Below are 25,013 nucleotides of genomic sequence, written 5' to 3'. Positions count from 1 at the left end.
TTTCACTTTTATAGTAGCCAGTAAGTATAATAACTTGCAACATAATGTTTATGAAATGAATTTTTAAGCTTGTTTGTAGAGCAAGTAAGCAAATATATTTACAATATACACAGAAAGCTGACCCACATTGTGTGATACCTACTAGAGGATAAAATTCAAATTCAAACCATTTATGAGGGTTCCACGCTGTGCAGCACCCTGGCTTAATTTCCTCCTGCTCTTTCAGGCTTCCAGCTCAATAGGAGCCAGTTTTTGGTTGGGCTACAGCACCATGATCTTTCATTTGAAACTACCTGGTAATCTTTTTCCTGTATTTTATATCCACTCCCCACTCATCTAGCCTAGTCATTGCACCAGCAGTCTTTGGCTTGTGCCATGCACCAGAATTCCCTTTGGAATCCTGCAGTAATAGGTCATAAATCTGGCCACTAGGTGGTTGCTGTCGCATAGTGACTGGGATTCTCTCCATTTCCCCCCCCCCCCCTCCCCAGCCCTGCTGTACACAGAGGCTGTGAAAGCTACCTCCACAGCATCCTCAGCTCTACTTGACCCGTGGAGATATGTCACAGGACTCAAACCCAGGTCCTTCATATGGCAATGTGCAGCTCTGCTGCTGAGCCACAAGATTGGCTATTTGGCCTAATTTTCTAACTCAGGAATTAAAGATCTGAGCTTATGAGACTGACGTGAATCAGAAGGACTTTGCAGCTAAACTCCAGAGAGAGGCGTTCTGGCTAACATACAGGCTGATACAGTACAGTGTGCTCCGGCGGAGTGCACTGTTAGCCCGCGTTTGGCTGCACGTTTTTGACGCGCTATTTTTGCCCCTTATACAGTAAGGGGTGATAGCGTGTCGAAAATGCGCGGCCAAACCCCCCCCCCCCCCCCGAAACTAATAGCGCCCACAACCTGCAAATGCATGTTGTGGGTGCTATTAGTTATTCCCGCGCGATACAGAAAGTAAAATGTGCAGCCAAGCCGCTCATTTTAATTTCTGCCGGCACCGGGAAGGTGTAAAGGAAAGCAGAAAAAACTGCTTTTCTGTACACCCTCCAACTTAATATCATAGCGATATTAAGTCGGAGGCCCCAAAATTTAAAAAAAATCAAAAATTTAAAAAAAAATAAATTTTTAAATCTTGCCGGCGTCCGTTTTCCGAACCATTGGCTTTCAGCGAGTTTGAGAACTGATGCCGGTAAAATTGAGCATCTGCTGTCAAAGCCGCTGACAGCCGCCGCTTCTGTCAAAAAGGCGCTAGGGACGCGCTAGTGTCCCATGTGCCTCCTTTTACCATGGGCCCTCATTTACATACTGGATCGCACGCCCAGGAGAGTGGCCTGGGCGCGTGTTGGGAGAGCAGGCGCTTACCTCGGAGTGCCGGCTCTCCCGCAAATTTTACTGTATTGGCCTGATAGTAAGAAATCTATATTAGCTTAATTTTCTGTTTCTCTTTATTACTTATCCCCGCTAGTATTCTCCTATTCAAAAACAAACTGCTTTCTTGATAACATCCACCTTAGCCCTTGGCCAAGATCAGGATCCTGGGGTTGGCATTATAAGCAAGTGGAAGGGAATAAACAATAAGGCAGTTATTGATTGGGGTTCTGCTGCTACCTCACAGGCCGATGCAATAAAGTGTGCCCAGTCTAGGGCACGGGTTAGCTAGCTGTTGGACACACATTTTGGACATCCTAGACTAGCACTTGATTGTAATAGGATTAGCATGTCCAAAACGCTCGCCCAAACAACTGCTTAGTTGATAGCACGCATCACATATAAACTCCTGTAGATGAGGTTATTAGCTGTTACCCCCGATGCAGAAAATTCCCCGGCGCCCAATGCAAATTTAACGCCTCAAACTTAACTCCAGCCCTGGAGCTGGTGGCGTCATTCCATGAGTGATAGTATCTCAGGTTTTCTTGAACTCCTCTGCATTCAGGATAAGTAATGAGGAAAATGACCCGGAGGATAACTGGCCAAACAACGCTGTCGCACTACACCTGCTGATGCATGGAAAGGAAGTTGGTAGTATCATAGGAAAGAAAGGCGAAATAGTTAAAAGAATACGGGGAAAAAAAGCAGTGCTCGTGTCACTATCTCTAAAAGGCTCCAGCCCCGAAAGGATCACTACAATCACTGGATCTACTGATGCAGTCTTCAATGCGGGATAAAATGGATGCTCATATTGAGTGCTGTTGCAATTATGAGTGCACAGCCATGTCTCCTGGGCACCTGATGCATTTTTCCCTACTGCATCTTTTTTAAAGCGGCAGCTCATTTTAATATAGCATTCAGCGCCCAGGAGAGGTGGCTGTGCACGCATTAGGAAAATGGGCGCTCGATACAAGCGCCTGTTTTACAGCTTGTCTTATTGCATCGGACTCTGAGTTAGGGGAACTGTTGCTTTGGCTCAATGGTACAGTCTAGGGTTTGACTCTAGAGGGTTGTAGCTTCAAATCTTGAAATCCCCTCTTTGGAAAAATATGTGGTGTACTAGGAAGAGTACTTCAGAGAGAATGGTACTCTCACAACTTGATTTTCATGTCCTCCTTAAAATGTCCTAAAACCTGATAGTATCAGGTTACAAAACTATCTGAGCTCCAGTGTGATAGTCTGATATTATGGACTCAGGAACCTTTTAAGAATGTATATTATAATGTGTATTTATATAGCACTTTTATCCAAAGCCTTTAACAGATTGCTTATTTAATATTATCCAATTACAGTTGAGGTTTGAATTGTAAAGATCTTTCATGCTTTTAAAAATATGTATTTCTGACCTTACCACATTCATAACAAAATTTCACCACCAAACTCCAGTACCCCAAAACAGAATAAATTGGTATATACTTAATGATATTGTTTGTGTTTCAAAGCCATGAAAGTGAACAATAATGTTAGCTATGTTCCAGTTTGACAGTGTAGTAATTTACTTTCAATATTATTTATTTATTTTTATTTATCGAGTTTTATATACTGTCATTCGGTTTCCCCATCATAACGGTTTACAAAAATACAAAGGTTATAAGGTTAAGGAGGATAACAAAAAGGTTCAAAAGATTGTTAACATAGGGATATCATAAACAGGTTAGTTGCTGTTCAGTTTTTTGTTTTTTTTCACTTTTCTATTCTTTGTAATAATCCATACTTGTATTTCTTCTTAAGTTTGGCCAACCCCAGGATCCTGATCTTGGCCAAGGGCTAAGGTGGATGTTATCAAGAAAGCAGTTTGTTTTTGAATAGGAGAATACTAGCGGGGATAAGTAATAAAGAGAAACAGAAAATTAAGCTAATATAGATTTCTTACTATCAGGCCAATACAATAAAATTTGCGGGAGAGCCGGCACTCCGAGGTAAGCGCCTGCTCTCCCAACACGCGCCCAGGCCACTCTCCTGGGCGTGCGATCCAGTATGTAAATGAGGGCCCATGGTAAAAGGAGGCGCTAGGGACACTAGCGCGTCCCTAGCGCCTTTTTGACAGAAGCGGCGGCTGTCAGCGGCTTTGACAGCAGATGCTCAATTTTACCGGCATCAGTTCTCAAACTCGCTGAAAGCCAATGGTTCGGAAAACGGACGCCGGCAACATTGAGTGTTCGTCTTCCGACCCGCAGGCAGATTTAAAATTATTTTTTTTTTTTAATTTTTGATTTTTTTTTAAATTTTGGGGCCTCCGACTTAATATCGCTATGATATTAAGTTGGAGGGTGTACAGAAAAGCAGTTTTTTCTGCTTTCCTTTACACCTTCCCGGTGCCGGCAGAAATTAAAATGAGCGGCTTGGCTGCACATTTTACTTTCTGTATCGCGCGGGAATAACTAATAGCACCCACAACATGCATTTGCAGGTTGTGGGCGCTATTAGTTTCGGGGGGGGGGGGGGGGGGTGTTTGGCCGCGCATTTTCGACACGCTATTACCCCTTACTGTATAAGGGGTAAAAATAGCGCGTCAAAAACGTGCAGCCAAACGCGGGCTAACAGTGCGCTCCGCCGGAGCACACTAGGTAGCCCAGAAAACTTCTAGGTAGCCCAGAAAACTTGGTTCTCCTCTGAACCATTGCAATGTTTTACTCTGTGGAAAGATTTGAGTTTTGCCAGTGTTCTAAAGCTTTTTTTTTTTTATTTGCAGATTTTTACCAGCCCTTCTCACTGCGATTCTGACCAACCATCTTGCCTGGGTCCCCACGGTCATGCCCAATGGTCAGCCACCCATAAAAATTTTCCTGGAAAAGCATTCTTCACAAAGTGTGCACATGTTGGCCAAGACTCATCCGTACAACCCATTATGGGCACAATTAGGTAGGCCTAGTAAACATCTGTATATGTATTCTCAAACATCTCTTTATAGTTTTGCTTGGTGTGTTCAATGTGCATCCAGATATATTCATAACTTGATGGCAGGTCTAACCTCCTTAGTTAACTGGTTGTGCATTCCCGAAAATATTGATAGTACCAAGGTGAATCATTTGCTAGTTGTGCCCTGTATCCCTTCATGGAAGAAGCAGAAGTTTTGGATACATTTTAAGAAAGTTTTAAAAGCTCTTTTTTAAAAGAGTTAATTGTGAGTCTTAATAAATATTAAGTATTTTAATCTGTTAGACATTGAGAGGCCAATATTCAAAGAAACAGAAAACAGATAACTTATCCAGATAAGTTGTCAGGGATATTCAGCCTGCTTTTTATCCCCAAATAAAGTTATCCAGCTAACCGTAATCAGATAATTTTAAACCTAACTCACTATTTTTGAATATCACTGGTTAGATTTTAAACTATCCAGCTAAAAGAGTACAGCCAGTTAAGTGCCAAGTTGCAGGATTTAAAAAACAAAAAGTAAAATACAACAAAACCCAAGATCGTGAGCCTAGTGTCCTATTACAAACCCCCTTGCCCCTCCCCCTGAGCTCCAAATGATCACAGCCCTGCAGGACCGAGGCTGCATCCCCGTTCCCCCAAACCTCCTCTGTCTCTGCCCACCTGCTCCCAGGTCAGGCAATTTCTTTAAAAAAAAAAAAGTTGCTTCTAGGGCCCTCTTCCTGATGCCAGAAAAATTGAGCGTCGGCTGTCAAACACTTCCAGTGTATTTCCCGTAGCAGCCGCAGAAGCCTCATTCATGGCTGCTACAGTGATCTGGGCTGAAGACCTTTTAGCTAGAAGAACCGGAAGGTTAAGGAAGGGCCTGAGCTCAGGGGGAGGTGGCTTATAATATGGCAGTAGGCACACAGTCTTATGTGGGGGGATTTTTAACCCTGCGGCGTGGCACAACCAGCTATATTCTTTTGTATATAGCCAGTTAAATCTAAAGTTATCTGGGAACACTTTCCCAAATAGCTATAGACCTGTTCTCAGGCACACTTAGAATTAGCTGAATAACTCTGATATTTGGAGTTAGCCAGATAAGCTATTTGGCTAACTCACCCCACCCCTGAATACCCTCAACACGCCCCTTTCTTATATGGCTAAATCTTAGCCGGATAAGCAAGGGAAGAATTCAAAACCAGCTATTTGGACAGATAACTTGCGAGTTATCAGTCTAAATGACTCTGAATATTGACTTCCCATGTTTTAATTTATACACATTTTTCTATATAAAATTAATACAAATACACACGTTTGATATCACTTATGCAAGATAATTAGCAGGTGTAAAATTAAATAAGTTGGCAAATGTATACATATAAATCTATTTTAAATTAGCAACTTGCATACATAACTGTTGGGCCCCATCCGGGAATGCCCTTTTTATGTGCATGCAAAACCTAGTTTTAAAAAATACGGATTGCATGAGAACAGGCTACAGATCAGATTTAGAGCCCCCATTAACAGAATTCAGTGGATTGTAGCCCCTGGCTGAGGATTGTTGGTGAAGTAACTGGTGAAGCTCCCCCTCAGCCTCCCTCCCCAGATAGTTTTGAATGTAGGCTCATGGTGCCAAGGTCCAGCAGAGGCCAGTTCCAGTTCAGAAGGAAGCCCAGACTGCACTGCTAAAGGACTTACTAGCAATATATAAAACTTATTAGTATCTTATATAAAGATAGAAACGATATACAGTGCTTCAGTGTGTTATGTAATGATGGGTGTAACAAGTTAGAAGGTTATGGAGTAGACAGTGCTGCCACCTGCTGTCTTTCATGGTTTACATTTACCAGTTGATGTCTGAGGCCATTACAGACCCAATGTAGAAGGGAAGCGTTTAAACTGTGCACCGAAATTCAAGGCACAGTTTTTTGTTTTTTTTTTTGTTTTGTTTTGTTTAACTCCCTTAACTAAAAAATTTATATCTCCTGATGCAATAAGCTAATGGTATGCTAATGCATCAGAAATTGAAGTGTGTTGACTTGAGCAAAGTATGCACAAACCCAAGTTAAAATGGGTGCTTAGCCTTTTGCAATAACTGAGTGAACATTTTTAACTCAGGAGAGTCTCTACAGTGCACAGATTTAAAAAAAAAAAAAAAAAAATCATGTTTGAACACACAAAAATCTTTTTTGCACACAAGACATGATTTGTGCTTGTTTTGTGTGCATAAAATATGTATGCGCACACAAATATTTTCAGTGCAGAATACAGTTTTTGTGCACATAAATCATATTTTATGTGCAGAAAACTCGTCTTGTTTATGCAAAGCATATTTTTCTGTACATAAATCTTGGCTACAGGTCCTGGCACTCCTGGTTCTGTCTGTAGACTATCATTAGTGCTGGAAAGTTTGCTTCACCTCTGACCAGGAACAAAATTTCCAGCACTAAAAAAGTGAGTTAAGTCACTACATCTCTCTGCATTGGAGGAGTAAATAGTTAATGCCTTTATTAGCATGGAATTTCTATATGAGGGTGCTAAGCAATATGATTAATGATGATTTCAGAAATTCCTTTGGATTCTGTCAGGGTATAAAGGCTCACTCCAGCAGAGTAATTACATTAGCTGTCATATTTAAAACATACTAAACTTACATATTTTATTTTCTGTATTGCAGGAGACTTGTATGGAGCAATAGGATCTCCAGTTAGGTTATCAAGAACAGTGGTGATTGGCAGAAGGCAAGATCTTGTCCAAAGGATACTTTATTTTCTCACCTATTTCATCAGGTGCTCTGAACTACAGGAAACCCATCTGTTGGAGAATGGAGAGGATGAAGCTATTGTTATGCCTGGGACAGTTGTTACTACTACGCTGAAGAAAGGGGAAGTAGAGGATTCTGAGTATGTACTTATCACAATGCACAAGAACAACAGTTGCTTATTGTCCAGAGAACCAGAAGAAACGAGAATTCCCAACGGTAACTGTAGGTGCTGTAATTGCCCTCTTAATGCCAGGCAAAATATAGAAGAGAGTTCCAGACCAGAAAGCAATGAAATCCAAAGCACAGCAAAAGAGCTGACTGAATCATCTTCGGCAGAATGTCTCCCATCTTCTATTGCCTGCCAAGAAGATACTATTGGTATGAAACCATGCAGAGATAAATCAGGACCGTGTTTGGACACCAAGCTAGAAACAGTACTTCCCACAGGATCAGCTTCATTGGACAAATGTATTTTGGTGGAATCGGGTTTAGAACTAACAGCAGAAGATAGAAATGATGAGGATTCGCTAGATTGTGGTAACCTGGCTGGTAAAGTGCCGAGATCGAGTGGCATAGCCGTGGAAAAGAAGCCTCCAGATAAGCTGTTGTCTACCGCAGCACCCTATGCAGCAGACCAGCCTCAGGCAAAGGTAACTTTCCTGATTGGTGATTCCATGTCACCTGACTCTGATACGGAAGCCAGAAGTCAGGCAGTTGTAGAACAAATCACTAAACATCATATGAAGCCAGTGGTGGAGAAAGATGTGACTGTTGAGCAGGCTTGTGAAACAAAACCACCTGTTGAGGACCAAATCAAAATCTGTGGGAAAAAAGAAATAATCCCCAGAATAGCCAGCAAACTTCAGGATTGCTTAAGCCTTGAGTGCATTAGTTTATTTGATGAATATTTTACTGAGGATGGTTCAGTTGAAACTAGGACTATTGATGATATTTCAATAGAAACCCATGAAGACATTTCAGATCCCAATGGAAGTTTAGACTTTTGTAATAGAATAAAGACCAGTAAATTGCTCGGTGAATTTTGTAAATTTATGGACTCTGTTCCTCAAGGTTTATGCAAAAATTGCTATGCTGAGCTGGACCAAAGAGATGAAATCTCTATTCCTGTCCCCCATGGGGATAAAGAGAACTTGGAAAAAAAAATTGCCACTGGAACTGAATGGGACATTCCGAGAAATGAAAGCTCGGACAGTGCCCTTGGTGACAGCGAAAGTGAAGATACTGGTCATGATCTGCCTAGACCAGACAGCACCTGCTATGAGGGAGAACATGGCGACTGGACAGAAGAAGACGAAATACCTTTTCCAGGGTAAGACATTTTTCAGCTGCTGGTCTTTACTTAAATACGTGGCAGCAATTAAAGTTGACAAAATAAACATTTAATAGTTCCTAGAATTTTAGTTAATGGTTTCTCAAAGTACAGTAGGTAAAAAATTATAAAGAATATATACATAGCATGAAGACTGTTTCTCCGAAGATTCTCTGTCCTATGTAACCTAAAGTTGGTTAATTTGTGTTTGTATTGCTCTCAAATGACAGTCAGGATGATAAGTCCTCACATATGGGTGACATCATCTAATGGGGCCTGGTGCAGAAAATTGACTCAAAAGTTTCTAGAACCTTTTTACATGCTTGATTTGAGCATTGTGCAAGGCCACCTCAGTCTTCATTTTTCTGTGGAGCCCAATGGTTGTGGGATTTCTCTCTCTAACACTCTTTCGGGCCGATGCAGTACAGTGTGTTTGACGCGCTAGCGTTACCCCTTAGTAAGGGGCCGAAAAAGCATGTCCAATCACCCGAACCTAATAGCGCCCGCAACATGCAAATGCAAGTTGATGGCCCTATTAGGTATTCACGCGCGATTCCGAAAACAAAATGTGCAGCCAAGCCGCACATTTTGCTTTCAGAAATTAGCGCCTACCCAAAGGTAGGTGCTAATTTCTTCGGGCACAGGAAAGTGCACAGAATGGCGATATTAAGTCTGAGGTCCCGAAGGGTAAAAAAAATTTGAGTCGGCCCACGGCTGTTGGGTCGAAAACCAGACGCTCAATTTTGTCGGCGTCCGGTTTCCGAGCCCGTGGTTGTCAGCGGGCTCGAGAACCGACGCTGGCAAAATTGAGCGTTGGCTGTCAAACCCGCTGACAGCTGCCGCTCCGGACCAAAAGGAGGCGCTAGGGACGCGCTAGTGTCCCTAGCGCCTCCTTTTGCTTGTTTTTACCGCCGGGCCTCATTTAAATACAGAATCGAGCGCACAGGCGAGCGGGCATTTGCCCGCTCTCCCGTGGACTTTACTGTATCGGCTCGTTTATGAGAAACTTTCTTGTTCAGGGCCTCATAGTTTTCTCAGAGCATCTCTATTAGTTTCATTAGGTAGGTTTTATCTTTTATTTTTTTGTTGTTGACTGGGTGGCATTGGTAAGACGTTTTGTTAAATTGAGTCGTTTGATTTCACCTTGCTTGCTTTTCAGCCAATGTCCCAGAAAGTGAAGAAAGCCAGTGGCTTCAATAAATGCCTCTGGTGTGAATGTATCAGGTCTGTTGTGGATGTGTGAGTTAGAGCCATGATATCTCAGGATGTTCCACGTTCAGAAAGATGATCCCCTAAAGACATTATTCCCAGCAGAGCTAATAGAAAAGCTCTTCAGGAGAGTTAAATCTCGCCCATTGGCAAAGGGGGTATCGGCATCAAAGGACTCAGGAGCTGCACAGATAGCTGCTGATGCTTTACATCTCCATAGAGATATTCCCAGGAATATCTCTATGGAGATGTAAGTTGCACCATCAACTTCTGGAACAATTATCTACAGTCCATAAACTCACTTCTATCTAGCCTTAACCTAGTACTTAATACGTCAAAAACAGAACTTTTGCTTATCACTCCAGATGAGAACCTTCAGCCTACCAACAACCTAACCTCACCACCAATGATCAATTCCACTCAAGTAAGAGACCTGGGGGTCACCTTAGACAAAAGGCTGAACCTCAAAGAATTTGTCAAGAACACAACGAAAGAATGCTATTATAAACTACATATTCTGAAAAAGCTGAAACCTCTCCTGCATTTTCAGGACTTCAGAACAGTCCTCCAAACAATACTATTTTCCAAGATCGATTACTGCAACTCTCTGCTTATAGACCTTCCAACCATAACCACAAAACCTCTACAAATGTTGCAGAACTCCGCCGCAAGGATTCTTACTAACACCAGCAGAAGTGAACACATAACACCCATACTAAAACACTTACACTGGCTCCCCATCAGATCCAGAATCATCTTCAAAGTGCTAACTATAACACACAAGAACATCCATTCACAAACGTCGCTAGATCTAAGCCTTCCACTTCGCCTACACGAGTCTTCAAGACCAATCAGAAACAGATACTTAGGCACCTTACACGTACCTTCAGCCAAGTCCTCACTCAAGAAACGTGCATTCTCGACTGCCAGCCCCCTTCATTGGAATGCCCTCCCCACGGACATTCGCCTCGAAACGTGTACTCGAACATTCAAAAAGAAACTCAAGACCTGGCTCTTTACAAAAGCCTACACTTAAAGGTCTAGCTCAGAACCACATCCCAGAACTTGAATCATTCTCGCTTTTATAATCATATCAAACAACTCCTAATTTTATCCTTGGTCTCACAATTCCAAATCATTAAATATTTGAGCATGCTACTCCAATACCTCTTAATCCAGATGTAACCTCAGTTTTTGAAGTCTTCACTCCTATAGAAATAACCGCCAGTTCTTATTTACTTAACCTTATTCTGTAGATGTAAACTTTTCATGAAGACTGTAATCTGTAAACACCTGTATTTATTATAAGAATTTGTATTTACTATTTATATTTATTATTTAGCCATTAACATTGTTCTGTTACCACTTGGTACTATTTCTCTCCTTTACCTCAAACTCTAAGTTCCTACTAAGTTAGCCATGTTATTTATACCCAATTGTTGGATGTAATTGTATATTTGTTTAATTGTTCAATCTGTTTGATGTAATTTTCTGTTCCTTGTTCTGTGTAAACCGAAGTGGTATGCACAAGTGCATGAACTCCGGTATATAAAAGCCTTAAATAAATAAATATCAGGAGATCTCAGTGCTGGCGGGAGAGCTTAGATTCCCCTCAGCACTGAGCACCCATAGGAGCTAGGTCATTGTCTAGTTCCTCCCACCTGAAGAAAGTGAAGGGTTCCACTTTGGTTCTGGCATGTTATTTATTTTATTTATTTAAAGATTTTTTATATACCGCGGCACGTGTGGCACATCACCTCGGTTTACAGAAAACATTAATTCAGCAATGCGCTTTACAATAAAACATATTAACTGGTAAAATAAACAAGTAGCATGTTTAACCAATAACTAGGAGAATAAATATCATCGTTATGAGGGTGACAATGGTATCGAGGAGAGTAAATATCAAAGACGTAATGTTAAGGGTAACCGAAATTTAATTACAGTAATAAATAACTAGAAGTGAGCTTTTCTAGGGGAAGGGGGATAAGGGAGGGAGAGGGAGACAGGGGGAGGTTGTGACAGCGACGTAAATGGATTGTATGGCATCAAGGAGCTCCGATGACATGTATTGAGTGAAGACCAAGAAATATTGGGTTCCATTGGTATGTAATGTCAAGAACGGGAAAATTGGTGCTGCAGCCTTAGATTAGGCAAAAGGCCTCTCTAAAGGCACTCTACAATTTACTCAAATTGCTTTATTAATAGCTAGAGCTAGTATATTGAAATGCTGGATTCAGACAGATCCCCACCCCCTGTTAAACTTTGGTTTTCTCAAATGTTGGGTAAGATGCACTTAGAGAATTTGGATGATGAATTTTTGCAGAAGCCTTTAAATAGCTACCAAGGAGTGGGTTCTAGACTTTTTTATCTTTTTGAGAATGGATTCAACCACAACCTGACTAATGAGGCAGTTGCTGCTTCTTGAATCCATGAGCCTTATGGATGCAATATATTGTGTCCAACTTCTTATTCACTGGAAAGGGGAATTCTTCCACATTCTCATATGCTTTCCTAATGGATCTCATGGACAGGCACTGCTACAATATCCTTGGGAAGATCCACAAACTGCAGGATGTCGAGCATTTTGGCCCTGGACTCTTTCTCCTTCTGCAAATCAAATGGAATGGCATTTGCCATTCTCTTTTTACACATTTAATGAAGGAGAGATCCTCTAGAAAAGACCTTCTCCTTTCCTGTGAAAGAGAGGGGTCAGAGCGGGGAGACCTGTTGTCCCTTCCTGATCAAAAAGTACCTACAACCATAATCATACCCCCAGGAGTACTTACCATATATACTTGTGAATAAGTAGAGAAATTTATGCCAAAGAATTGGCACAAAATGCTGGCTCGACTTATATACGCTTACTATACCAATTGCACCGGTAGCCCCCACCCTCCCAACTCACCCAAAGCCGCTGGTGGTCCAGTGGGGGACCTGTGAGTGATCTTCTGCTCCCAGGCTGACTGCTGCCAGTAATCAAAATGGTGCCGGCGGCCCTTTGCCCTTACCATGTTATGAGGCTGGCCAATGGCACCGGTAGCCCCTGTCATATAGTAAGGGCAAAGGGCCGTCGGCACCATTTGGATTTCTGGCAGCCCGGGAGCGGGAGATCACTCCCATCCCACCAACCCCCCCCTGCTGGTCCACCAGGGACTTTGGGTAAGTTGGGGGGGGTCAGGAGGGTGGGGAGCTTTGATGGGTTGGGGCTATTTTTCACAACATTTTAACAAGGGGGAGGAAGGGAATGATTAAAACAGGGAGTGCAGCCATGGGGAGAAGAGGGAGGGAAGGAACGATTAAAACAGGGAGTGCAGCCATGGGGAGAAGAGGGAGGGAAGGAACGATTAAAACAGGGAGTGCAGCCATGGGGAGAAGAGGGAGGGAAGGAACGATTAAAACAGGGAGTGCAGCCATGGGGAGAAGAGGGAGGGAAGGAACGATTAAAACAGGGAGTGCAGCCGTGGGGGAGGAGGGAGGGAAGGAATGATTAAAACAGGGGAGGGCAGCCATATAGGGGAGGGAGGGAAGGAACAATTAAAACAGGGAAGGGCAGTCATTAGCATAATGACCTTTTACCCTCATGAAAATGAGCACTGAGAAGAAAGAGCATTCTACACTGCATCGCTGAAACTAAAGGTTTGTAGAACATGCAAAGGAGACCAATAATTGTGTAGCTGCAAGAGAATTTCATATTAGTAAAAAAAAAAAAACAAAACTCATTAGAGATTGGAGAAAAATGAAGAAAAGCTACTAGAAATGCCAAAGTCAAAGAAAGCCTTACGTTTCAAAATTGCGCCTTTGGAAGGACTGGAAAAGGATTTGAATTGACTAGGTAATGGAATTTAGACAGAATGACTACATTGTGACTTGCTCAAGCATTAGAATTCATGCCCTTCAAATGGCAAAAGATGAAAAAGTTCATAAAATGAAGGTCTGAAAGAATTCACAGCTTCAACCGGTTGGTGTTCGTGATTCAAGAACCGATATAGATTGTACCTTCATTGCACAAAGATTTTACAGATGACAAGATCTGTTCATTCCACAAATTCATTATTCGACAGAGATTAAAAGAATCATTTCATTTTGAATAACATTGGTAATATGGATGAAACATCAATGACATTTGATAAGCCTGACAATTGCACTGTAGTTGGCGAAGGTGAGAAGATCATACTTGTAAAACCAACTTGTCATGAAAAGATCCATTTCACAGTGGTCCTGTCTTGCCTGGTAGATGGCACAAAACTGCATCCAGTGGTAATATTCAAGAGGAAAAGAATGCCGAAGAACCTAAAAATTCCAGCAGGCTTAACTGTTCGGGTTCATCCTAAAGGCTGGATGGATGAGGAGGGAACGAAATGGTGGCTGTGTGATGTATGAGGTAGACGACTAGGCGTGGGAATAAGCAAATAACCATCACTATTGGTGTGAGATGTATTCCGCGCACATATAATAGAGGATGTGAAGGACTGTGCAAAGAAAATAGTGATCACTTTAGCAGTGATTCCAGAACATCTGACATCAATGCTCCAGTCATTAGATGTCTGTCTCAACAAGCCTTTCAAGAACCAGTTGCGGCATTTGTGGCAATAATGGATGTGGTCTGGTCAAGCAAAGTTAACGAAAGGAGGGAACCTGATGAAACCAGACACCGATTGGGTAGCAAAATGGGGTAAAAGATGCCTGGGAGTCAATCCACCAGAAATGATAAGGAAGTCATTCCTGAAGTCATTCCTGAAATGCAGTATAAGCAATTCTATGGATGGGTCAGAAGATGATGCCATCTATGAAGACAAATTCGAATCAGCATTGGATGATGATTCAACAGATGGAGACAGTGAAGACAACATTATGCTGATGGCATCCCCAAAGAAGAGTTCCGGAATTTATTTGGACATGCGGATGATGAAGAATCGATCTGGGAAGGATTTGAATAAAACATAAGAATTCAAACAGTAGGGACAACCATGGGGGAGACACTTTGAGACACTTTATTCTGCTTTTAAAAAATAAATAAAAGCAATTTTTTTAAGCTATTAGTTTGTTTCTTAGTGTGATTTCACCCTTGACTTATCCATGGGTGACAAATGCATCATGATTTTGGGACCCAAAAAATATCCTCGACTTATACATGAGATCGACTTATTCACGAGTATATACAGTAGTTTGATCTAGAATAGGTTGGCAGACTGAGCTTGAATCCAGCTAGCATACAAACCCTTACTGAGGACAAATTTTGTCTGTTGGGGGTCTAGACCTCAATAAACTTCTGTGCACCAGAGAAGTTTCCAATTGCACTGGAAATTACATTGATGTGTTAGCATCCACTAGATGCTTTGAGTTGCCAAAAAAGGTTCTAAGGCTATCCATGTTGATGTATTGATACCTGACATCTTTTGGTTCAGTGCTTCCTGAATCTTTCTATCCTGCTCCTTCTCAAAAACTGCCTAAGCCAATACCATCTGGCAAGCCAGAGGAGAAGCCATGTCTTCTGGGTCACTTGAGGAAGATCAAATGGCTGGCGTCTGGACCCTTGGAGACTGTTACAAAATTTACCATTTAGCCCTACTTTCTATTTTTCTTTTAACCAGTTGGTAATCCATAATAGGACACTGTCCCCTATTCCATGACTTTTTAATTTCCTAAGAAGACTCTCATGAGGGACTTTATCAAATGCTTTCTGGAAATCTAGATGCACTATATTAACTGGCTCACCTTTATCAACATATTTATTTAAGCCCTCAAAAAAAATGTAGCAGATTTGTGAGGTAAGACTTCTTTGGCTAAATCCATGTTGGCTTTGTCCCATTAAAACTATGCTTATCTATATGTTCAGCAATTTTGTTCTGTTTGATAGTTTCTACCATTTTGCATTGCACAGATGTCAGACTTGCTGGTCTGTAGTTTCCTGAATCACCCCTTGATCCCTTTTTAAAAACTGGTGTTACATTGGCAACCCTCCAGTCTTTAGGTCCGATAGGTTGTAAGTTCTCACAAAACATGATTGCCTTCCCTTGGAGTTAGTTCTTCATGTTTGACGTAAACAGCTAAAGAACTGAGGTGGCCCCCATGCAATGTAATAACATGGGTATATGGCACATACTCAATCATGGAATGTGTGGGTAAGAAAGTTTTAAAAATATTTCTAGAAGCTTTTGAGTAAATCTTCAGCACCAGACTCTGTTGGATTATTTCACCCACATGTGAGGCATCCTGCAGTCTTCAGATAATTCTTGTTATAGGTAAGCAACTTTGATAACTTTTGTGCCTCAGAGCTATTTTGTCAATATTATACAAGTGATCTTCCATTATTATATTACTAAATTGTGTGGCGAGTAATGACTCCAATAATTTTCCTTCATTGTTGATGAGTGGAAATCAGTAAACTGATTGGATGATGGGACTACTTTCATAATGTAATGTCCAGTTTTGATTAACCAGGGGACATTACAAACCATAACCAGAAACTCCACCAAAATTCATGGAACCTGCTCTCTAGAATGCAGAAACAAGAGAACAAGCTTTTTCTGTAGCGGTTCCAGTTTTGTGGAACTCAGTTCCACAACGAACTATGCATGACTAGCTGTACAAAAACATTTAAGGCAATGCTAAAAACTCTCCTTTTTAGATAACATAGAAACACAATGGCAGACTATATGGCCCATCTAGACTGCCCATCTGTCCAATTAATCTAGCCTATGACATGGCTAACATGGGTTGATGAAATCTGAAAATGTTTTGGTTCTGAGCAACTTTATTATAGTAGTCTGCAGCTGTTTTTTGTTCATAAGTTGTCTGTTTTGATACTCTTAATTATCTGTTTTTTTTTGTTAACCGCCTAGGGCTTTGGTAAAGGCAGTTTATAAATACAAATACAAATATGCAGGATCGAAAAAAAATCCCATTAATCTCATCCTTATGTTGCCCCTGACTGTCCTCAAAATTTGGTGTGGCTTGGACATCAGATACGTTAGTAGGAGAGACAGAAAGTAGGTTAAAATAACATAAAAAGTACTTAGGATAAAATAGCATAAAAAGTACTTAGTAAGAATGTTCCCTGTTATATTAGTATTTAGACACCTGATGATGCTTTCCTTGTATTTTAAAAATGTTTGTTCTTTAGTTACTTCATCTCTCTCATTTTGCTTTAGAGCATGCTTGAGCTCGTTGTGAATGACCTTCTATAGTAGTCCACTGGCTCATGTTTTTATCTTGTTCAGAATTATTGCATTGTATGTACAAGGCCCGGATACTTCTGACGGCTGTCATCCCAGTGGAAATCTATGCTAGCTGCTTATGTGTTTTTTTGTTTGTATCTTTCTCACAGGTCAAAATTAGTTGAAATGAATTCTGTCAAGCCTGGTATTGCCAATTTTGGAAGATCTCTGCTAGCTGGCTACTGCTCATCCTATGTACCCGATTTTGTTTTGCAAGGAATTGGAAATGATGAGAAATTAAGACAGTGTTTGATGTCAGATTTGTCACATGCCGTGCAGGTAGGCAATTGCAAAAATTCAGAGAATGGTTAAATAGCCAGATGCCGGAACACAAAAATAGGAAATCTAGGAACCAAGGTCTGATTCCCAAATACATAATTGACTGTGTGAGCATCAGCAAGTCACTTGGCTTCTCTTGGCTCAGATTGGGACCTAATTTGGGACAATTTTTGTTAGACTGAACCTTTAGATTAATTCCTCATGCCTTATCTAGTGTAGTGCTCTGTACACTTTATTGATTTGCAGAAATGTATAGTCTGCCCTATAACCAGACACTGTAGAGTAAATGCATATTGCTGTATTCTGCTTTTGTGGTCAGTACAAAGATCTCTCTCTGTGTCAAAGTAGTGTCTTCCAAGGATTCAGGAACATTTTAGATTGATGAAGCAAAGCTGTGCCATGCTATGCTTTAGGACTCTTGGAAAGGCAGCAGTAGGTGCTTTCTAATGACCACACATTTATTATTTGGCAATTAGGCAATCAATATTAAATACATTTTTTAAAAATCATTTTTGAAAAGAAGAAAAAAAAATTTTTTTTTACTTTTTTTTTTTACCTGATGGTATGATTGACCATAACTGTTTTGTTCTTTTTTTTTTTGTGTTCGTTTAATATATGTATTTTCAGCACAGTAGTTCTCCTTTCTCCTTTTTTGTTCCAAAATCAATTGTAATCAGTCCTCAGGTTCTGGTGCCTTGAGTCTTCATTCACAACTACCAAGGGATTTTTCTCCTATTTTAATTAGCCGTCCATCCCTCCCTCCCACTGATCATTGCAACTACAGTCCTAAGGCCAGGAGCTGCGCACCAGGGATCCTTCTGAACCCTGCATCATGGATGCTAAATCAGCTACCATGACTCCCACTGTGTGACAGGGGCTATGAATGTTGCCTCTACAGCATCTCCAGGCCCAGGTGACCTGGGATGCAGAAGACCAGATCTGAGAATCTGCATGCCATACACAGCATTACTGTTGGCCCACATTTTTTTTAATTAAAAACATCTGTAATTCCAGTAATATGGTAGCACAGTGGCGAGTTATGCAAGCCATGCTTTCTCCAAGAAACAAGTGTCAAATGTTAAGGAGTGGCTTAATTTTTGTATTACCATTTTATATATCGTGTGGGCACTCTACTAGGGCATTTCCCATTGCCCTGCAAACATGAATGAGAGAGATTTGAAAATAGTAAAAATGTATTTGTTGCAGTACAGTGTTTTTAAGAAACTTAAGTGGCACATGGTCTAAAAATGAACAAGAAAATCATGTGGTGGATGTTACAGTGGTTGTAAAATCGGCCTGTGTAAGGTACACTTGGACTTCCCTTATGTGATCAGCACTGGTTTGGGAATCCCTTCCTTGTGTCCCAGGAGAAGAGACTGAGCGCTAACCCAAGGTTCATCTCCCTAGTCTGCAGGAGGAAAGAAAAAGTGAGCATGGACTTAGGGATCCCCTCATTGGGCCTTGAGGAAAAAGAAGTCATCTAGAAGCCTGGGAATCCCCTCCCTGGGGACACATGGCACAGGCATGGAGATCCCCTCTCAATGGCAGAGAGGAGGAGTTACAGGCATGGGGATCTTCTCTTGGGCCACTATAGAAGACAGTAAGCTTGGAACTGAGAGATCACCTGCCAAGGTCCCTGAAGCGCAGACTGAGTGCCAGTTAAAGGTTGTTTAAATAAATAAATAAATAAATAAATAAATACATACTCCATGATTTTTAGTGTATGTTATTTGTATAAACTTAATTTACAATCCTTAGTACTTCTGCGCAGTGTGGGCCTGATTTTCAAAGGCATTTACACACTTAAAACTGGATTTTATGTATATAAATGGACTTTACCCATGTAAATATACGCTGTTGAATTTTCCTTAGATTTTACCTACATTAAAAGGTAACTTTTAATACCTGCGTGCGGAACGCGCCGAGTTTATAACATGCGCAGGTCGACGCATACGTTAAAAAATCTGTTACCCTTGCACCCACTTTTATATCAGCGTGCATGAGTACCGAATTGCGCGCGTAATGGGGGGATTTTTATAATATGCATACGGCGACATGATAGACCCAGTTCCCTCCCAGTCTGCTCCGATAAAGGAACGGACTGGGAGGGGAACTTCCTAAACTCTCTACCCTACCCTTCCTGCCTTTTCCCCTACTAACCCCGACCACTAAAACCCCCATAATTAACCTACATTTTTCTGTTTCATAACCTACCCGCTCTGCAATGCAGCGGCAGGTTGAACGTGCCGGTCTGATCCCAGTGCACGCTTCAGCGGGACAGCGCCTAATGGTATATGGGTGTGTAGGTCTTTTAAAATCGGGCCAAAAGTGCACTTATCATGGGTAAATAGCTTTTGAAAATTGCTCCGATAGTATGTTATATTTAAATGCAAAAGTCCTTGGAAAATTCACCTGTGTATATTCTGTTGTATTGTGAAATTCTTGTAATTGGTGCTGTTTCCTTAACTACAACAGTTTATATATTCTTTATTTGTGACCTTATTTTTTTTCCTTTAGCATCCAGTGTTGGATGAACCCATTGCAGAAGCTGTCTGCATTCTCGCAGACGTGGATAAGTGGACTGTACAGGTGGCCAGTAGCCAGAGACGGATAACAGATAATAAATTGGGGAAAGAGGTGCTAGTGTCAAGTCTTGTCTCCAATCTGCTGCATTCCACTCTTCAGCTGTATAAACACAATTTATCCCCAAACTTTGTAAGTAACAGCAAGTTCTAAACCAGCTTTAAAAAAAAAAAAAAAAAAATGATAGAGGCAAGGATTAATAAAGTTAGCAGAATCATGTTCTGGAGAAAATGTAAATAAGCAAAACGGAGCGCAAGTAAACATAAAATCCTAAATAGCCATAGAGGCCTACTACAGATTACGCAAGATACAATTTCTACAGCTATCTTCTACCATGAATTTCTATAATTAATTTGTAAGGGACCATCATTTATATAGGTTTTTCTTAGTCACTTCAGGTATCATAATTTGAATAATCTTTCCCAGTTTTTATTTTTCAGTGCAAATAAATTGTACATAATTTTAATAGCGCTTTTATAGCTTACTTTTATTATGGGAAGAAGTAACACATTTGTTAGAGGTAGCATGCTGTTTCCGAGAGTTTTAGATATTTCTAGGCATTAATATGTATATTTTTTTAAATTGTACTTTAGTGTATTATGCACCTAGAAGACCGCTTGCAAGAGCTGTATTTTAAAAGCAAAATGCTTTCTGAATACCTTAAGGGCCAGACACGAGTACATGTCAAGGAGCTGAGCGTAGTGCTGGGGTAAGGTCTCATTCACACTATTTATATACGAGAGATATTTTCATGTGTTTACTTCATTATTATAAAAAAAATGTATTTATCTTTTAGTGCTTTATTCTATTAGTTCTTGTACTCTCTCCCCAGTCTAAATCATGAATTGAGCACAGTTGTTGTGAAAGATACTAGAACAGGAGTTGACAGTATATGTAAATTCTTTTCAATAATATAACTTTGAAAAATGAAATCTCTTGCCATTTTAAAGCAAACAAGCCCAATAAACTGATAGCGCCGACTAACCTTGTATACCTATTAACTTTCTTAGTTAAGGGAAATATCAGTCGTGCAATATCTCAGTCTCTGTATAACTTGCATGTGGCACAGAGCCAGATTTCAAATTTGGGTGCTCATAGACAAATGGGAGGGGTCTCCACAGAAATGATTGGAGGATAAGGGAACCCCCCTACCCAGATCCTCCCCTCAGTCTCTTCCTGTAATCTCCCTAACCTGGCATCACCCCACCTTTCTCATCTTGAAACTACTACAAGAAATCTCGGTGCAGGACCTGTGGACTGGTGTTCACTGTCTCTGCAGGGGCCTCTCCCCCTCCTCTTATGTGGTTTTCCTGTTACCATGGAAACCTACGCCAAGGGGGTGGGATGTCGCAGGATCTATGAGTGTTGACTCACAGGCCCCTTCCTCCGATTCTTGCAGGAATATTCAAGATGAGAGCAGCATTGCGGCAGGCCCATGTGGCAATAGCACTCCGGCACTTATGGAAATATAGTACCAGAGGCAGTTGCTAAAACTGGGACTGATGTGGCAGATCCTGAGCACTAGGACTAGGGAGAGAGCTGGAAAATTGACCATTTAGTCCCACCCTTTGTTTCTTGTCTTTTATCCAGTTACCAATCCATAATAAGACATTTGCTTCCGATCCCATGACCTCCCAGTTTCCTGAGTCGTCTCTTATGAGGACTTTGACAAATGCCTTCTGAAAATCCAAGTACACTATATCAACTGGCTCACCTTTATCCACATGTTTATTTACACCCTGAAAAAAATCTAGTAAATTGGTAAAGCAAGACATTACTTTGCAAAAATGCTGACTGTCCTGGGATCAGTGCTGTTCATTAATGATCTAGAAAGGGGAACAATGAATGAATGAACCTACCCCTTCCTCCTTCCATTACCTACCCCATCCCCCCCTCATTTCCTACTTTTCCCATTCAGACTTTCTTGTATTCAGAGCACGAGTTTGTACATACCTTCCTCTTTTTTCGTTTCTATTTTCTTTTTCGTTATTTGAATTAAATTATTTTTTAGTTATTCCTGTTACTTCCTTCTCCATATGCTAGTTGCATATACTTTTGTTTCTCAAATTGTTCTATGTATCATTGTTTCGTTCCAATGTAAACCGGGGTGAAGGCATGTGCTAAACCTCGGTATATAAAAGCTTCAAATAAATAAATAAAGTGATCAAATTTTGAGATGACCCAAAAATATTCAGAGTAGTTAAAACAAAGGCATATTGTGAGGAACTACAGGGAGGATATTACAAGTCTGGAGAAATGGGCATCTAAATGGCAGATGAAATTTAATGTGGACAAGTGCAAAGTGATATATACAGGGAAAAATAAGCCTAAGTTTAGATACGCAATTGACGGGTTCTGCATTCCCAGGAAAATGGTCTAGGAATCATTGTGGGCAATTAATTGAAATCCTTAGCTCAGAGTGTGGCAGTGGCCAAAAAAAAGTAAATGGAATGCTAGGAATTATTCAGAAATGAATGGAGAATAAAACTGAAAACATAAGAATGCCTCTGTATAAATCGATGGTGTGGCCGCATTGTGTGCATTTCTGATCACCCCATCTCACAAAGGATCTAGCAGAATTAGAAAAGAGAGAGACAACAAAATGGTTAAGGAGGTGGAACAGCTCCCTTATGATGAAAGGTTAAACAGGCTAGGCTCTTCAGCTTGGTGAAGAGATGATTTGAGGTCTACATAATCATGAGCAGGATAGAATAGGTAAATAGGGAACGGCTATTTACCATTTCAAATAACACTAGGACTAAGGGTCACTCCTTTAAGCTAACAGTTAACAGATTTAAAACAAATTGGAAAATGTTTTTTTTTTCACTCCGTGCATAATCATAGAAAAATGACTGCTGAAAACAGTGGAAACTGTTTGCCTGAGGATGTTGCCAAAGCACCTAGCATTGGAAGAAAAATCCATAAATTATTAACAAGGTGACTTGGGGAGACCCATTACTTGCCAGAGAGTGAGCAGCAAAATGTTGACCACTGTCTAAGACGGGATGCTGGGCTTGCTGGACCTTTAGAATGACCCAGCATGACACTGTATAGAATCAAGGCGACCCTGTGAAAGAGTGTGGGGATAATACTTGGAGAATGTCTAACAGGAATTCTTCCTTCGTACTGTTCTGCCCACCTGGCATACAACTCCAAGCTATTATGAAAACTTACAGGCTCATGCATTGCAAGATCGGCTCAGCTAGCCTGTGAATTTTGAAAATGTTTGCAGTGCAGGCATTGTGCTTTGAAGTGGTGGTGTGCCAGGGGCTGCCGGCCCCTCTTCTAGCTTGATTATTACGAGCTTGTCTTTCTTTACTCTTTCTTCCTTGCTCCGAGGACAAACAGGGTGGCGGTCCTCGCACATGGGTGGCATCATCCGATGGAGTCCATCACACAACTCTGATCTCAAAGGTTCTAGAGCTTTCAGCATGCTCTACTGAGCATGTGCAGCGGTGGCCTCCTTCCTGTCCCTTGGTCTTTCTTTTTCCATGGAGCTGCGTGGTCGTGGTAATTAGCTTTGCGCTGATCCTCACAGCTACTGCTGTGAATTTTCTGGAACTGCAGCTGTTCTTTTCTAACAGAGCCTTTGTTTTTCCTTTTTCGTACTTTACTTTCTACTTTTTTTTTCTCCCTTTCAAGCTGTCTGCTAGCTGCATGATGAGCCTTGGGCACTGTGCAGCCTGGCAGAATCTGACCTCTTTTGTAATAAATAATGCTGCATCTCTCCTTAATCTGTCTGTTTTTGTGCCTTTGTCAGTTGCTGGTAGGCCTCTAGACCTGAGGACTCACCTGAGGTAGGAGTTCCATGTCATTTTTCTGACTGCAGAGCATTGACTGAGACTCAGGCACTGAAAGAATCTAGGACCAGACTGTTCCTGTGGGGAGGAGAGCTCATCCTCTCCATACTGTAGGAACTAGACTCCACAGGCCTCTGAAGCCCTGGACGACAAAGCCTGCACTCCTGCTTGTCAGTTCTGGCAGTGCAGTCTCCTTGAGAGAGAGAGGGTGATAATGAGCTTGGGCAATCAGTATTGCTGCTGTACCATTGGTGCCATACCTGAGATTGGTTGCCCGTGCACATCTATGCCAGAGCACTGATGGTTTGATGTGTAGATGTCATGGATGTTTTGGGTGCCATGAATGCTACCAAGCGCCATGGCCACCCTCAGTGCCTTCTAGGTGCTCAGCCAGACATGGCTGAGCTCAATATGCTGCTGTCTTGCACCCTGGCTGTGCACTATAGGTGTTGAGCGCCATGGACAACTTTGAAGCCATTGGGCACAATGGATGCCATTGAGCGCCATGATCTCCATTGATTGATTGATTGATTGATTTATTTATTGTTTTTGTTATACCGAGTTTCATGATAGGCATCACATCAACCCGGTTTACAAATAACAAGGAGTGTAAAGCATAACGTAACGTAAAAAACAATATTTTCAATAAGAACCTTGAACTTTAAATACAGTGAATCAGAAAAAGGGAGAGGGAAAGTTACAAAAAACAAGGAAAATAAACTTGGGATGGAAGGGGAGAAATTGAACAGCACAATATTTACATTTCAGCCTATTGATACATTAGAATAGCAAGTGAAAAAATAAGACTATGAAACGGTACATAGGTAATCAAATGAATAAATATGACACAGTTGTGAATGGTAATAGTATGATAAATATTCAGCAGGAATTAGTGAGAGAGGGTTTGAGGTTGGTTGATCTCCATTGATGCCATGGTTACCCTCAACGCTGTGGGGCACCATGGAAGCCCTCTACGCCATCGAGTGCCCTGGACGCAGTAGAGTAGAATGGACACCCTCAAGCACCACAGATGCCTGGAGTGACATGGATGCCATGTAAGTCCTTGATGCAGTCAAGTACTATGGACACCATTGAGTGCCAGGGGTGCCCTCGTCAGGAATGAGCATTCTGGGTGCACCAAGGGCACCGTCAAGCACTGTGATGCACAGGCGGTACCTTTGAAAATCCTTTAGTGCAGGAGCACCACTATTTCCTCGCCTCCTCTCTTTTTTAGTGAGGCAGCCAACCTATAAGGGCTGTAGGAGACTGGTACAACAGACTGAGAGATAGAAACCCTGATGCGCAGCAAGGCTTCCGAAAGCAGGGGCAAAATGCATGCATGGGACTACCTTGTCACAGATTCTATTCAACATCTACCTACTCCCTCTCTGTCACCTTCTAACTGGACCTGGGCTAAGGTATTTTTTATATGCCGATGATATACAGATCATAATTCCTATTACTGACACAATAGAAACTGCTTTTCAGTTAGTATCATTATACCTTAACGTAATTAGACAACTTTTGAACCAACT

The 25,013-nt window shown here is 41.3% G+C and overlaps 1 protein-coding gene across 4 annotated transcripts in view; it reads left to right on the top strand.

Annotated features, from left to right (window-relative positions):
* LOC115079746 (rap guanine nucleotide exchange factor 6-like) overlaps window positions 1-25,013 on the top strand; it is a 401,516-nt gene that overhangs the window by 127,713 nt on the left and 248,790 nt on the right. For 3 of the 4 annotated variants that reach the window (XM_029583570.1, XM_029583572.1, XM_029583571.1), the window contains 5 exons: window positions 4,127-4,296; window positions 6,971-8,387; window positions 16,927-17,095; window positions 19,613-19,810; window positions 20,272-20,387. The exons of the other annotated variant lie outside the window; for it this stretch is intronic. In XM_029583570.1, coding sequence (XP_029439430.1) covers window positions 4,127-4,296; window positions 6,971-8,387; window positions 16,927-17,095; window positions 19,613-19,810; window positions 20,272-20,387 — 2,070 coding nt within the window. The remainder of the gene's footprint in view (window positions 1-4,126; window positions 4,297-6,970; window positions 8,388-16,926; window positions 17,096-19,612; window positions 19,811-20,271; window positions 20,388-25,013) is intronic. 4 annotated transcript variants of the gene reach the window in all.

Source organism: Rhinatrema bivittatum, chromosome 18 (genome assembly GCF_901001135.1).
Source record: "Rhinatrema bivittatum chromosome 18, aRhiBiv1.1, whole genome shotgun sequence".
NCBI classification, from domain to species: Eukaryota; Metazoa; Chordata; class Amphibia; order Gymnophiona; family Rhinatrematidae; genus Rhinatrema; species Rhinatrema bivittatum.
The sequence above is the reverse complement of the archived record's forward strand: the minus strand, read 5'-3'. Positions and strand labels throughout refer to the sequence as shown.